At 39.7% G+C, this 12836-nt stretch overlaps 3 protein-coding genes across 3 annotated transcripts; 1 reads left to right on the plus strand and 2 right to left on the minus strand.

Moving 5' to 3' along the window:
* LOC109208294 (folate synthesis bifunctional protein, mitochondrial-like) lies at window positions 2756-5333 on the plus strand. The gene is made up of 2 exons (XM_019371384.1): window positions 2756-3019; window positions 3656-5333. The coding sequence occupies exons 1-2, from the start codon at window positions 2953-2955 to the stop codon at window positions 5119-5121; spliced, it is 1533 nt and encodes a 510-aa protein (XP_019226929.1). The 5' UTR covers window positions 2756-2952; the 3' UTR covers window positions 5122-5333.
* Window positions 5772-9555, minus strand: LOC109208304 (cytochrome b5). The gene is made up of 3 exons (XM_019371394.1): window positions 9228-9555; window positions 6451-6517; window positions 5772-6318 (listed from the first exon to the last, which is right to left on the minus strand). Exons 1-3 carry the CDS (start codon window positions 9312-9314, stop codon window positions 6071-6073), a joined length of 402 nt encoding a protein of 133 aa, XP_019226939.1. The 5' UTR covers window positions 9315-9555; the 3' UTR covers window positions 5772-6070.
* Window positions 11367-12280, minus strand: LOC109218899. Its single transcript, XM_019383301.1, has 3 exons — window positions 11989-12280; window positions 11666-11841; window positions 11367-11621 (listed from the first exon to the last, which is right to left on the minus strand). The coding sequence occupies exons 1-3, from the start codon at window positions 12278-12280 to the stop codon at window positions 11367-11369; spliced, it is 723 nt and encodes a 240-aa protein (XP_019238846.1).

Genomic DNA, 12836 nt, shown 5'->3' on the forward strand with positions numbered 1-12836 from the left:
TTCACCCCGAGGCCCCCGGGACCTCAACCAAAAATGCCAATACATCCTAAAACCTCATTCAAACTTATTCTCATCCTTAAAACACATCAAACAACGCGAAAACCATCAAATCACATCGAATTCAAGCCTAAGTTTCTTAAAAAAACTTTCGAATTACGCATTCGATCAGAAACCCGACCAAAACACCTCCGAATGACCTGAAATTTTGCACACATATCCAAAATCACCTAACGGAGCTACTGCAACTGTCGGAATTCCATTTCGACCCTCGGATCAAAATCTCACCTATCCACCGGAATTCGCCAAAATGCCAACTTTGCTAATTCAATCCTAATTTTACTCCGGACCTCCAGAATCACTTCCGATCGCACTCCTAAGTCACAAATCACCTCCCGAAGCTAACCGAATTACCGGAATTCACATCCGAGCCCTCTAACTAATAAGTCAACGTTCGGTTGACTTTTCCAACCCAAACCTTCCTTAAAGGGACTAAGTGTCTCATTTCCTATCCAAACCAATTCAATTCAACTCTAACTCACCCGTTGCTGATAATAAAACATGAAAGAGCAATAAATGGGGGAAACGGGGCTGTAATACATGAGACGACGGATTGGGTCGTCACATGTACCTGGGTAGAGATGAAAATGACTTGTCCCAATCACCATAAATAATTTCAAATACACGTTTGCGCCCGAGATATGCCTTTCTTTTGGTAATAGTACACCCATATTCCTAGTGGACAGATGTAATACACTCTTTGATATTGTACCTAATGGACACTTCCAAGTGTGGAATCAAGACAAGAGAAATCAAGTCAACATCCAAGTTGAAGTGATTCCCACTGAATGTGTCCATTTCACAAACGTGGGTGCTAATATATTTACCCACTTTCCACAACCTTGTTTCCTTCTTGCTCGCACGCACCATCCAGTGACAACCGGTAAACCATCTACGGCATATGACCTTGTATACCTTCGGAGTTGACTCCCATACTATCATCTCACGACACTATCTTAAGCTATACATTTTACAAGCCCTGGATATGCGAGCTTTATCGGGAAAATACATGCCCTTTGCCAGCACCATTGGTCTAGACTCATCCCACATTGCTGGCCGAATTTCGTCAAGATCCCTTGTGAGGGCATCCACATCCGGCATACTTGGCAAATTATCAAGGTAGGGAATATGCCGTGAATGAAACGACACGTGGGACTCGTACACTCTTGGTCTAATGGGAAGTGGAGCATGCTCCCTCGTCAGCTCAGGTTCGACATTCACTTCCTCCTCATCTTCACCCTCGTCAGGGAAGGGTATGCCATCTCCGGACTCATCGGCATTGTTGTCATAATCACTATTATCTTCCTGACTCTGCGCATCTGCCAAATCACAAGTAAATACGTCGTCTACTGGCAACTGAGTGAGGTCAGGACCATCAAGTTGCTCGTTTTTACTGCACAAACAATAAAATGATAAGCTACTCAAATTGATAAATACTTTACATAGAGATATATCACTTCACTTACAAGTCGTAATGTGTAGACATTATCTTGTTGGTGATGATTCCCGCATGGATCACCGTGATCCAACACACCAAAACTACGCATATTCCAACTGGGCGTGGGGTCATAACTTGTAAAATTCATATCTGGACGGTACCCCCTGTGGAATATATGAGTGCTAATACAAATTCGATACAACAAAGATAAACATCGTAACACAAATGAAAATTGAAGTTTACTAGTCGTCTTGTGAATTTTGTAAAGTAGGAGAGAAATTATTTCCTCGCTCCTCGTTCGCCCGCGGAGATAAGTTTAGATTCGGCCAAACTCTTTCGGCCGGAACCTGGTGGGCTAATACTGTTCCAGAATAACCACCCGATGATTGAGGGTTATCCCTACTTTTCGCAACAACATTATTGCAAATGTCTTCAACCTTCACGTGCATTTCCAACATTTTTATCAAAATAAGTTCCCAGTATTCATCCGGAGTCCCCAAAAAATCTCTCAGAGTTTCATCATCCTCGATGTTAAACTCAGCGTAACAAGCAACCCCTTGCGGAGTCACAGAATACGGATATCTTTCGGTTATTTTAAGATTCACCGAACGTTTGCTCAACCTCATTTTATTGCATAACAACGATACTTGTCTATCGTACTCCATTGTAAGTGATAACTTAACAAAACTCTGTGGAGATAAACTATAGCTCACTGAGTTATTCGCCACCACAACCTCCCCCCTCCCCCCCCCCCAAATATAATGAAATCCTTACTTTTCGCTCTTCAGACATTATGAAAAAAGCTTGAGAATTTAACAACAAGAAAAATTTATCACGAAGTTGGAGTATTTCTGAATGATCAAAACCCTTAACGCCTCTATATAAGGAAATGCCCAATCCGGGGGGTCAAATTTTTGGAAGTAAAACGCAGTTTAAAAGGGCATTTTACATATTTGAATTATTGTTATGTCAGTTAAGCGCATAAGAGTTATTGGTGGGCCCAGTAAACATGTAAAATGCGGTTTCTTACTGCGTTCTATATAAAACACAGTAATGAACCGCGCTTTATGTAGCTGTCTTTTCAGCTTCCAGTAAAGCGGGTATTCAACTGCGTTTTATATAAAATGCGGTAATGAACCGCTCTTTACCTTAACGTTCCAAACGGCCGTTAAGGTAAAACGCGGTTCATAATTGCGTTTTATATAGAATGGTACTTAAAGTGTTTTGAGTACAAAAGAACCACATTTAGGTTATGGACTCTTTTCTGCACTGCCTTTGTACTGTATTCTGACAAAGCAGGGAATCTATTCTAATTTCCGAGATCCAATTCCACTGTATATTTCATGTTTCATTCATAGGATGATAGTCCTTGAAATTTCTTGCAATTCTATGAATGTTGGAATATTACTCAGGCATTAATATCACTATTTTTATTGATTTCTGTATCATTTATTGATATGAATATCTTCAGACGCTTACTGCCGACAAAAGTTGGGTTCAAAATATCCAAGAATTCGTGTAATGGTAAGACCTTTTTACTCCTCTTTATGTGTTTTTCCCTATCTTTTTGTGCTCTATTAATCATAAAGTTACAATCTTTGTGAGGTTTGATATAATTGGTATGTGTTCTATTTACCCTTGAAGAGGGGATGTGGATTGAAATGTTTAATTAGAATAGTATTAGTGCAATTAATGACATTAATGGAATACTGTTCTTCTACTACAGTTTTTCCAAATAAATTATAAAGTCATATATATCTTTTTAAATAGTAATAAGCATTGATGGGTAGAGTTATATGATACCTGTACTGCTGGAAGATAGCAGGTAGCTGGTGAAATAGTCGAGGTACAAGCAGGCCCGAAGATCACCGTCATAAAAAAACGGTTTATCTTTGAGCTATCTTGGGCTGTTTTGATAGGTTTAAGCTTCTTCCCTCAACATTTTAATGAGGGGTTTTTATTGACTGTCGATGGAGGTAGAAGCCGCTTTTTTAATCTAAAATGTTCTTTTTGAATCTTTAAAGATTGAGATGAAATGGACCATAATAGCGCAGAATGGATACAGAGGATTCATATAACCGACCCTCAACTAGTTTTAGGATTAAGGCGTAGACGCATAGTGATTGATTGATTGATGTTCTTTTACAATCTTGTTTGCAGCACGGGGCATTTATAGTATCCATTCGTCCCCGGATTGTGTGGTGGAAGTACATTCCTCGGAGCAGGAAGTAATAATTGCTTTAGGAAGTAATGTGGGAAACAGACTTCAGAATTTTGATGAAGCATTGCACCTAATGAAGAAATCAGGTATACAAATTACCAGGCATGCTTGCTTATACGAGACAGCGCCTGCTTATGTGACTGATCAGCCTCGGTTTCTGAATTCTGCTGTTAGAGGTGTCACAAAACTAGGGCCTCACGAGTTGTTGGGAGTGCTCAAGAAGATCGAGAAGGACATGGGTCGTACAACTGGGATTAGATATGGTCCTAGACCCATCGACTTGGATATTTTGTTTTATGGGAAGTTCAAGATTCATTCTGAGATACTTGACGTTCCGCATGAAAGAATCTGGGAGAGACCATTTGTTGTCGCACCTTTGATTGATCTACTCGGTTCAGACATAGATAGCGATACAGTTGCAAGTTGGCATTCGTTTTCAAAACATTCAAGTGATCTTTTCGAGTTGTGGGAGAAACTAGGAGGTGAATCTCTTGTAGGGAGAAATGGGATGAAAAGAGTATTGCCAGTTGGAAACAACCTATGGGACTGGTCTTCGAAAACCTCTGTTATGGGTATTCTGAATTTGACACTCGACAGTTTTAGTGATGGCGGGAAGTATCTATCCGTAGAAGCAGCAGTTTCCCAAGTTCGGTTAATGCTCTCAGAGGGTGCAGATATAATTGATTTTGGTGCACAATCTACACGTCCAAACGCTTCAAAGATATCCGTTGAAGAAGAATTAGATAGACTAATTCCTGTTATAGAGGCTGTTAACAAGATGCCCGAGGTTGAGGGGAAGCTTTTATCTGTGGATACCTTTTATTCAGACGTTGCTTCAGAAGCAGTCAAGAATGGTGTTCATCTTGTAAATGATGTATCTGGTGGACGGTTGGATTCCAATATGCACAGTGTCGTTGCAGCACTTCGAGTACCCTTTATAGCAATGCATATGAGAGGTGATCCGTCTTCAATGCAAAATCCCGAGAACTTGCAGTACAACGATGTTTGTAAGGACGTGGCGTTTGAACTCTATGAGAGGCTCAAGGAAGCAGAGTTAGCCGGTATTCCTGCTTGGAGGCTAATACTTGACCCAGGAATCGGATTCTCCAAAAATACTGAACATAATTTGGATATTCTAACGGGTTTGACAACCATTCGAAGTGAGATTGCAAGGAGGAGCTTGGCGTTGTCTCGTGCACCTTTGTTGATTGGACCGTCTAGAAAGAGATTTCTAGGCGAAGTCTGTGCTCGCGCTGCTGCAGATGAACGAGATCCAGCAACTGTTGCTGCTGTGACCACCGGGATTCTGAATGGTGCCAATATTGTAAGGGTACATAATGTTCGATATAATGCAGACGCCCTTAGGCTGTGTGATTCGTTATTGGAAAGGAAACGGTATGCTTAGATAAAACAGTTAACACGAGCTATGTTTTGTTTTTACCTTATTCTTTTCTCATTGTAAAACATCTATCAGTCTGAGATTTGTGTTTTTGCAAAAGAAGTCAAAGCTGAATTGATATAACCAGAAAGAGCAAAGTTTTGTAAGTGAACATTTTACTTGAAAGATAACTAGTTCCTTGATTCATTTGCTTCCTTTCATTTCCCAAGTTTGTAAAACGTAGATGACATTCGTTTTTACTTTAATGTACTTTTTGTTCTCTCTTTTACCAGTTCCAATCGAGAAATAAATTAAGATGCTAAACAAAGAAATCTTTACTTCTCTAACTGCTACCTCCTCTCTATATTATCTGTTGAGAGTTTTGCACCTCTTTGGAACAATAGCTGAATAGCTGAAGTTCTCTCTGTAAAAAAAAAAGGCAGCATTTATATTCGTGCAAGAGGCTGTTTCAAGTTCTCTAAAAAAGTAATAAATGACTTGTTTTTTTTTTTTTATTATCAAATATGAAAAACACTTCAAGTTTGAGGTGTCACGATGCTTCTCTCAGATTGACATGACTTATTTGCATCTAAAAGGCCTTCTTGATGTCATAAAACTCAAGAACACAAGCTGATCAGGACAAAACCAAAAAGAAATCAAAATAAAAGAAACTCGGCGAAAGAAAAAAGATAAAATGCCCTTGCTGGATGCACTTTATTCTGTATCCTCAGACAGGTTATACGGATAGTAAATGTAAACTCTAATCAATATGATGACAGCCACTGTGTATTAAAATGGCTATTTTACATCACTTGCTCTGGGACATAATGTCAATTTCCCGCCATCTCATTCAGTAACAAAAATGTGCATTCAGCAATCATGTCCCAAAATACTTCCTCTAAAGATATGATGAATACTTTTTCAAGTCTATGTTTCACAACAGTACTAACATCCGAGAGGGAATATCAGACTGATTTTACTTCTTGCGTGTGTATAAGAAGCCCACCACCACAGAGATGCCGACAACTGCTATAGGAACGAACCAATATTGCTTAGTAATTTCCTTAACCTTCTGAGGGATATTTTTGGCAGCCTTCTTGACAATCTCAAGTTCTGGGATGGGAGGGGATGTCGAATCAAGCTCCCCAATGAAGAATTTCTCCATCAGTTCCCTCGCATCCTTGCTATGTCCAGCATCTTCGAATTCATCAGTGGCATCTTTTCCTACAAGAAAATGCATCACAAGTCGTATCATTCCATCTTGTAATCTTTCTAATGACATGCTCAAACGTAATTTCATTTACTTCTACTTTGAGCATAGTAAATTCAAAGCGAAGAATATGAATGAAACGATACCTGTAGCAGAAAGTACAACATCATCTCCCCCTGGATGTTCGTCCAAATAAGATGAAACATCATATACCTGCTCATGCACCAGGCAAAGCATTGAAGTTAGCAAAACGGAGAATCAGGCGTTCTAAAAATTTTTAATAAAACATTCTAGAAATATAAGAAGATCAGTCCAAACACTATGACATTTTGCTTATGAAGCAAAACGACAATCAGAACATTGCAGACAATAAGTTGCTAATCCAAATAGCCAATACAATAACTTTCTTCTAATTAGAAATGTAATTTCATGCCAGCACTCAGCAGTTGGTAATACAAATATTTTATAGCATATGGTTTTCGAGTATGACCCTTGCCTGAGCAAGCAAAAAGTTTGGCATCAAAGAAGACAAGTCAAAATGTCCAATTGCATCAATAGTTTTAGCTTCTATATAAATTATTGATTTGCAAACAAACTTTTGCAAAGACTACTGGAGATCATCAGTCTCACTTAGCGTTGCTGTAACATCAAAACTATTCTTTCCAGCAAATCGTGGTGCTCTAAGGCATAAAGCGTGTTAAGCCATATTACCATCTGATTTAAAGTCTATCCTCCTGGCTCATGTCTAGACTAGATATCAAACCAAAACCAGTTTCATTCTCAGAGGTTCAAGACTGGCAATTTACATATTAAGTAGTACTGTGTTCAGGTTTATTTTTACCACGACAAGTTAAATATGGGTTTGACTTCTAGTGAAAATTATTTTGATGGCTGACACAAGAATGTGGGTGTACTTAAGAATATAAATAGCCAATGTGCAATTGGTAAATCCTCTAAATTTCACAATAATAAGAGCTTGGATAAAAATAAAACAGCTCAACTAACCACAAGATGCAATATCAGGAAGTTCTCGCTGCATAAAGTGCATAAGTTGAACTCGATTGCCATATCGTACAGGTTGCAATGTCAAAATATACGAAGAAAACAAGTCCGAGGCCTTAAATTATAGTAATAAATATAGTATGTCCAAATCATAGGACACAACCTATATAAAAATTAATCAGCATAATATGGAAACAAGCAGATAAAATAATGAGGAAAAGCATGGATCAATAATCATGGTTAAAATTCCCGTGAACACTGTCCAAGGTAAGCTTGCATAAATTTTGCACAGCATTATAGATTTTGCATGAGCACAAATGGAAACTAAGGGAGCAATGCACCACCTTATCCACAAGAAATTATATTTAGTTTTCAGGAAGAAGCGAATTGTCAAATGATAGACATAACTCCATGCGAACATTTACAGCCCGCCCCAACCCTCTCACCTTCCCAAATACCACGAAGGAGAAAGGTAGTGGATGAATTTTTATTGGTCCTGAACCACTGCCACTTACAGCTGCAAATTATTAATCTAAGGATAAACTTATAAGGCCCTGCTGCATTACTTACAAGGTTAGGGAGCATTTGAATCAGGACTTGTTATGGTTATCAGTCTTCTTGGTCTTATCTACAATTTGTATGTGTTTCACATTCTTGAGTTGCCGCATCCTGGTGGCATATTTTGAAGCTGAGGAATCTTCATTACTTCGTTAATCACAACCAATCTTCATTACTTCGTTAATCACCCTGATAACAATACACCCAGTGATTATCTTCTAAATCCAGCAAAATTAGCTTTTTACCTTTCTTTTCCTCATTAAGAACTCGCCCCAATTCCAATAGAGAACCAGATACCTATAACTTTCTCTCAGTTCACTAGGGCCACTACCTCAAACAGCTTGACACTCTTCCATAGTCATTATACCTTTTTTTATAACCACCGTGTTAGGGCCAGCTTACTCGCACCTCGACTAATTACACGGGGTACTTGCTACCTCCCTCTATAGTCATATACTTTGTACAAACGTAGCAAGATTGCTACGTTAATATATCCTTCATTTGCTTAATGCACCTGTATTAAAGGTTGCGATATGCACATGGCCACTTTTCCTATGAATCGTTCAACACAAAAAAAAAAAAAAAAAAATTAGCGAGAAACTGGCCGCAGCCATACGGATACATCCACTATATTTCTTTCTCTTAATTCCATTATTACATAGTCAATAAAGGGATTTTAAGACTATTCCAATCATATACACACTACATATTCAATGGTTAAGGGCCAGTCTAACCCGACACTAAGCAGATACATATCATAACATTCATAAGCCTAAGAAAACTTCAACATGGCAATTGAGTCAGATAATTATTATGAACATAAAACTTAAAACTAGCATCAATGGAGTTAAAAAAGAACCATTAATCCTAGTAATTAATGTGTGTGAAGAAAAACTTAAAAAAAAAAATATAAATGAATAATCGCACCCCATTGCAAACCCACTCTATATCTTGGGTCCGTCTAAAAATTGCATAACCACAACGCAGTGGCGGACCTAGCTTGCAAGCTATGGATTCATGTGAAACCAATACCTTTTGCCCAGACCCGATATATGTGTTATGAAAATCTACTAAATATTTAACTGTGAACTCAGTTATTAGGATATATTAACTTGAGCTCGATGCTGAAACTCATAAACTATAAATCCTGGATCCGCCTCTACCTCGGAAAATACATAACCAGTCACATTTACAATAAGAATATATTCCAAAACCCCATCAAAAACAAAAACAAAAACAATAAAAGGGCACCATTGACAATTTTCAATATTGGTCAGTCTATCTAACAATTGAGAACCACAAGCACAATTATTCCCCATAAAAAGGAAAAAAAAAACAGATAAAACCCAGAAAAGAAAAACACCTTGCCGTCGATGACGACCCAGCAATCATCCTTAGTGTTGTGCTGCGATGCTTCTTCCATTGTGAATAGCTTCGTTAGTGTTGGCATTTTCTCTCAATAAACTTTTAATGGCGTTTTACTTGCAAATTTCTCTTCCCTCAAACAAGTTACTAATAAACCCTATATGGCTGAAATACAGAATACTATGGTCTTGCGGCAGTGGTTTTCGTGTGAAAGGGGTAATGTTTTGGTATGGGTTTCTTTTGGGTCGGGTAGAACTAATCCAAATCCCTAATTATACGATTTGATGTACTACTGTGGTCTGAATATTTGCATTCAGCGAGTTGAATTAAGTCGAGTCGTGCCGACTATAAGTCAACATGAGTTTATTATATTATCATTAAATTATAGTAGTTAATTATATACATATTTTTATCTTAATCGATGATTTAACCATAATAACTTGTTCTCTGTGCTCCGTCTCATTTCGGTAGCCCGGTGCACTAAACTCCAGCTATGTACATGGTCCGAGAAAAAGCTGGACCACAAGGGTCTATTATCTGTAAGAGTTTGTTTCCATAGCGCGAACCGATTATCTCGATCCTCAAACTAATTTACGGGCGAAAGTACAATTACAATTGTAAAAAGTTTCTTTTCATGTTGAGGTACAGATACTCAACTCTCTTTAGGAAGGTTGAAGGGAATTAGAGTGAATTTTTTTGCTAATCTCATAATTATTTTGTCTTGTTCTCCGTAATATTACATCAATCCAATAACAACAATGACCGGTTATTCACACAAGTGGGTTTTGGGGAGGGTGAGATGTATGCTGCCTTACCCCTATCCTGGACGGGCAGAGAGGTTATTTCCGATAGACCCTCAGCTAAAGAAAAGATTAAAGAAGCACTGATAATAGTAATGACAGTACAAGATATTTAGAAAACTGAGACTAAGACAGCAAAATGCAAGATGAAAGAAGCACAGATAACAAGTAATACAATACAAGATATGTAGTAGTAGCCATCTAAGGATAAAATAATACTATACTAACAGTAATACTACGGAAACAAGAAGATAGAGGAAAACACTCGAATGCCTACTAACTTTCTACCCTAATCCTTCCTCAACCTCCACACCCTCCTATCAAGGGTCATGTCCTCGGTTAGCTCAAGCTACGCCATATCCCGCCTGATCACCTCACTCCAAGACTTCTTTAGCGTACCTCTGCCTCTCCCCCCCCCCCCCCTCCCCCCCCAAGGACAGCCTCTCACACCTCCTGACTGGGGCATCTGTGCTTCTCCTTTTAACATGCTCGAACCATCGAAGCCTCGCCTCTCGCATCTTATCCTCCACAAGTGTCCTTGATAACTTCGTTCACAATTCTATCTAACCTAGTATGCCCACAAATCCATCTCAACATCCTCATTTCAGCAACTTTTATCTTCTGGACATGGGAGGTCTTGACTGGCCAGCATTCTGCCCTATATAGCATAGTCGGTCTAACCACTACTTCGTAGAACTTTCCTTTAAGTCTCAATGGCACATTCTTATCGCATAAGACACCGGAAGCGAGTCTCTACTTCATCCACCCCGCTTCGATACGATGTGTGACATCCTCATCAATCTCCCCATCACTCTAAATCACAGACCCCAGATACTTAAAACTCTCTCTCTCTTAGGAATGACTTGAGTATCAAGCCTCACATCTACGTCCGCTTCCTGGGTAACTCCGCGAACTTGCACTCCAACTATTCTATTTTGGTCCTACTCAACTTGAAACCTTTAGACTCAAGGGTATGCCTCCAGACCTCCAGCCTTACGTTAACACCACCTCGCATTTCGTCAACCAGAACAATATCATCTGCAAAGAACATACACTAGGGCACCTCTCTTTGGATGTGCTGCTTCAATGTATCCATCGCCAAGGAAAATAAAAACAGGCTAAGTGTTGATCCCTGATGCAACCCCATCTCAACTGGAAAGTACTCCGAGTTTCCTCCTGCCGTCCTTACCCGCGTCTTAGCTCCCTCATATATGTCCTTGGCCGCTCTAATATAGGCTACATGCACTCCCTTAGCCTCCAAACATCTTCATAGGACCTCTCGCATGACTTTATCATAAGCTTTCTCTAGGTCAATGGACACCATATGCAAGTCTTTTTTATGCCCTGTATTGCTCCACCAACCTCCTCACAAGGTGAATGGCTTCTGTAGTCGACCGTCCCGGCATGAAACCAAACTGGTTGTCAGAAATGGACACACTCCTCCTCATCCTCCCTTCTATCACCCTTTCCCAAACTTTCATCGTATGACTTAGCAACTTGATACCCCTATAATTGTTGCAGTTCTGGATATCTCCTTTGTTCTTGTATAGTACAATCATCGTACTCTCCAGTCCTCGGGCATCCTCTTCATCCTAAAAATGACGTGAAATAACATGGAGAGCCATTCCAATCTTGCCTTACCCGCTCTCTTCCAGAATTCAACAGGGATCTCGTCTAGCCCGGTCTCTCTACCCCTACTCATTCTGTGCATAGCCCCTTCGACCTCCCCCACTCTTATGCGTCTACAGTACCCAAAATCACGATGCCGCTTCGAGAACTCTAAATTGTATAACACAATGCTCCTATCTCCCTCTTCATTCAAGAGTTTATGGAAGTAAGACTACCATCTCCGCCTAGTTTGTGCCTCGTCCAACAAAACTCTACCTTCCTCATCTTTTATGCACCTCACTTGGTCCAGATCCCGAGCCTTCCTCTCTCACTTTGGTTAGCCTGTACAACTTCTTGTTCGGCCTTTGTCTCCGAGCTCTTCATATAAACGACCGAACACCGCGGTCTTAGCAGCAGTAACCGCTAACTTCGCATCCTTCTTAGCTTTCTTATACCATTCTCTGTTTGCCATCTTCTCCACCTCGTCCACGCTCTCTACAAGCTTAAAATGCGCCACTTTCTTAGCTTCCACCTTCCTTTGAACATCTTCGTTCCACCACCAATCCCCTTTATGACGACCAGAGAAACCCTTCGAGACCCTTAACACCTTTCTCGCCGCCCCTCTAATGCAATTCGCTGTCATAGTCCACGTATAACTCGCGTTCCCACTACTCCCCCCAAGCCCCCATAGCTCGCAACTTCTCCTTCAACTCCTGAGCTTTGTCCTTAGTCAACGCACCCCACCCGATCCTAGGTAGACCAGACAGAACCCTCCTTCTACTTGTCCGCCTGACCTCCAAGTCCATAACCAATATCCTACGCTAAGTCGTCAGATTCTCACCCTTAAAAAAAATCCAACAATATCGTTTAATTCAATCAATCCAAAGCTTCGCAGGAACATGCTTTACCACGAGTAAAACACTCTCTCCTTTTAGGCGAAAGGGTGTCAATTAATCACTCTTGGACAAGAATAGTTGTGTCACTGATTATTAGACTTACTAGTGGGGTAATAAGCAGGTAAATCACGTGATAATGCTTAACAAAGGTTAATAATTTGCATACAAATTATGACCACTAACCTTATCACTAAGTGTGATAAACAATAAAGTTAGCAAATGGTGATGTATTCATAACAATGTAGATCAAAATAAATAGATGTGAACCAATCAAAAGGCAAATTCAAATTTAAAACATAAAAT

Source organism: Nicotiana attenuata, chromosome 2 (assembly GCF_001879085.1).
Source record: "Nicotiana attenuata strain UT chromosome 2, NIATTr2, whole genome shotgun sequence".
NCBI classification, from domain to species: domain Eukaryota; kingdom Viridiplantae; phylum Streptophyta; class Magnoliopsida; order Solanales; family Solanaceae; genus Nicotiana; species Nicotiana attenuata.

Excerpts from the sequence above, each read along its gene's own strand:
- LOC109208304 (XM_019371394.1), bottom strand. The coding sequence starts at position 9,314 with ATGCCAACACTAACGAAGCTATTCACAATGGAAGAAGCATCGCAGCAC. Across the intron at positions 6,518-9,227 it reads GGGTCGTCATCGACGGCAAG|GTATATGATGTTTCATCTTA; the intron begins GTGTTTTTCTTT and ends GTGCATGAGCAG. Across the intron at positions 6,319-6,450 it reads TGTTGTACTTTCTGCTACAG|GAAAAGATGCCACTGATGAA; the intron begins GTATCGTTTCAT and ends ATTTTCTTGTAG.
- LOC109208294 (XM_019371384.1), top strand. The coding sequence starts at position 2,953 with ATGAATATCTTCAGACGCTTACTGCCGACAAAAGTTGGGTTCAAAATA. Across the intron at positions 3,020-3,655 it reads ATCCAAGAATTCGTGTAATG|CACGGGGCATTTATAGTATC; the intron begins GTAAGACCTTTT and ends TCTTGTTTGCAG.
- LOC109218899 (XM_019383301.1), bottom strand. The coding sequence starts at position 12,280 with ATGACAGCGAATTGCATTAGAGGGGCGGCGAGAAAGGTGTTAAGGGTC. Across the intron at positions 11,842-11,988 it reads AGACAAAGGCCGAACAAGAA|AGGGAGATAGGAGCATTGTG; the intron begins GTTGTACAGGCT and ends TCTTGAATGAAG. Across the intron at positions 11,622-11,665 it reads TCTGGAAGAGAGCGGGTAAG|GATGAAGAGGATGCCCGAGG; the intron begins GCAAGATTGGAA and ends CGTCATTTTTAG.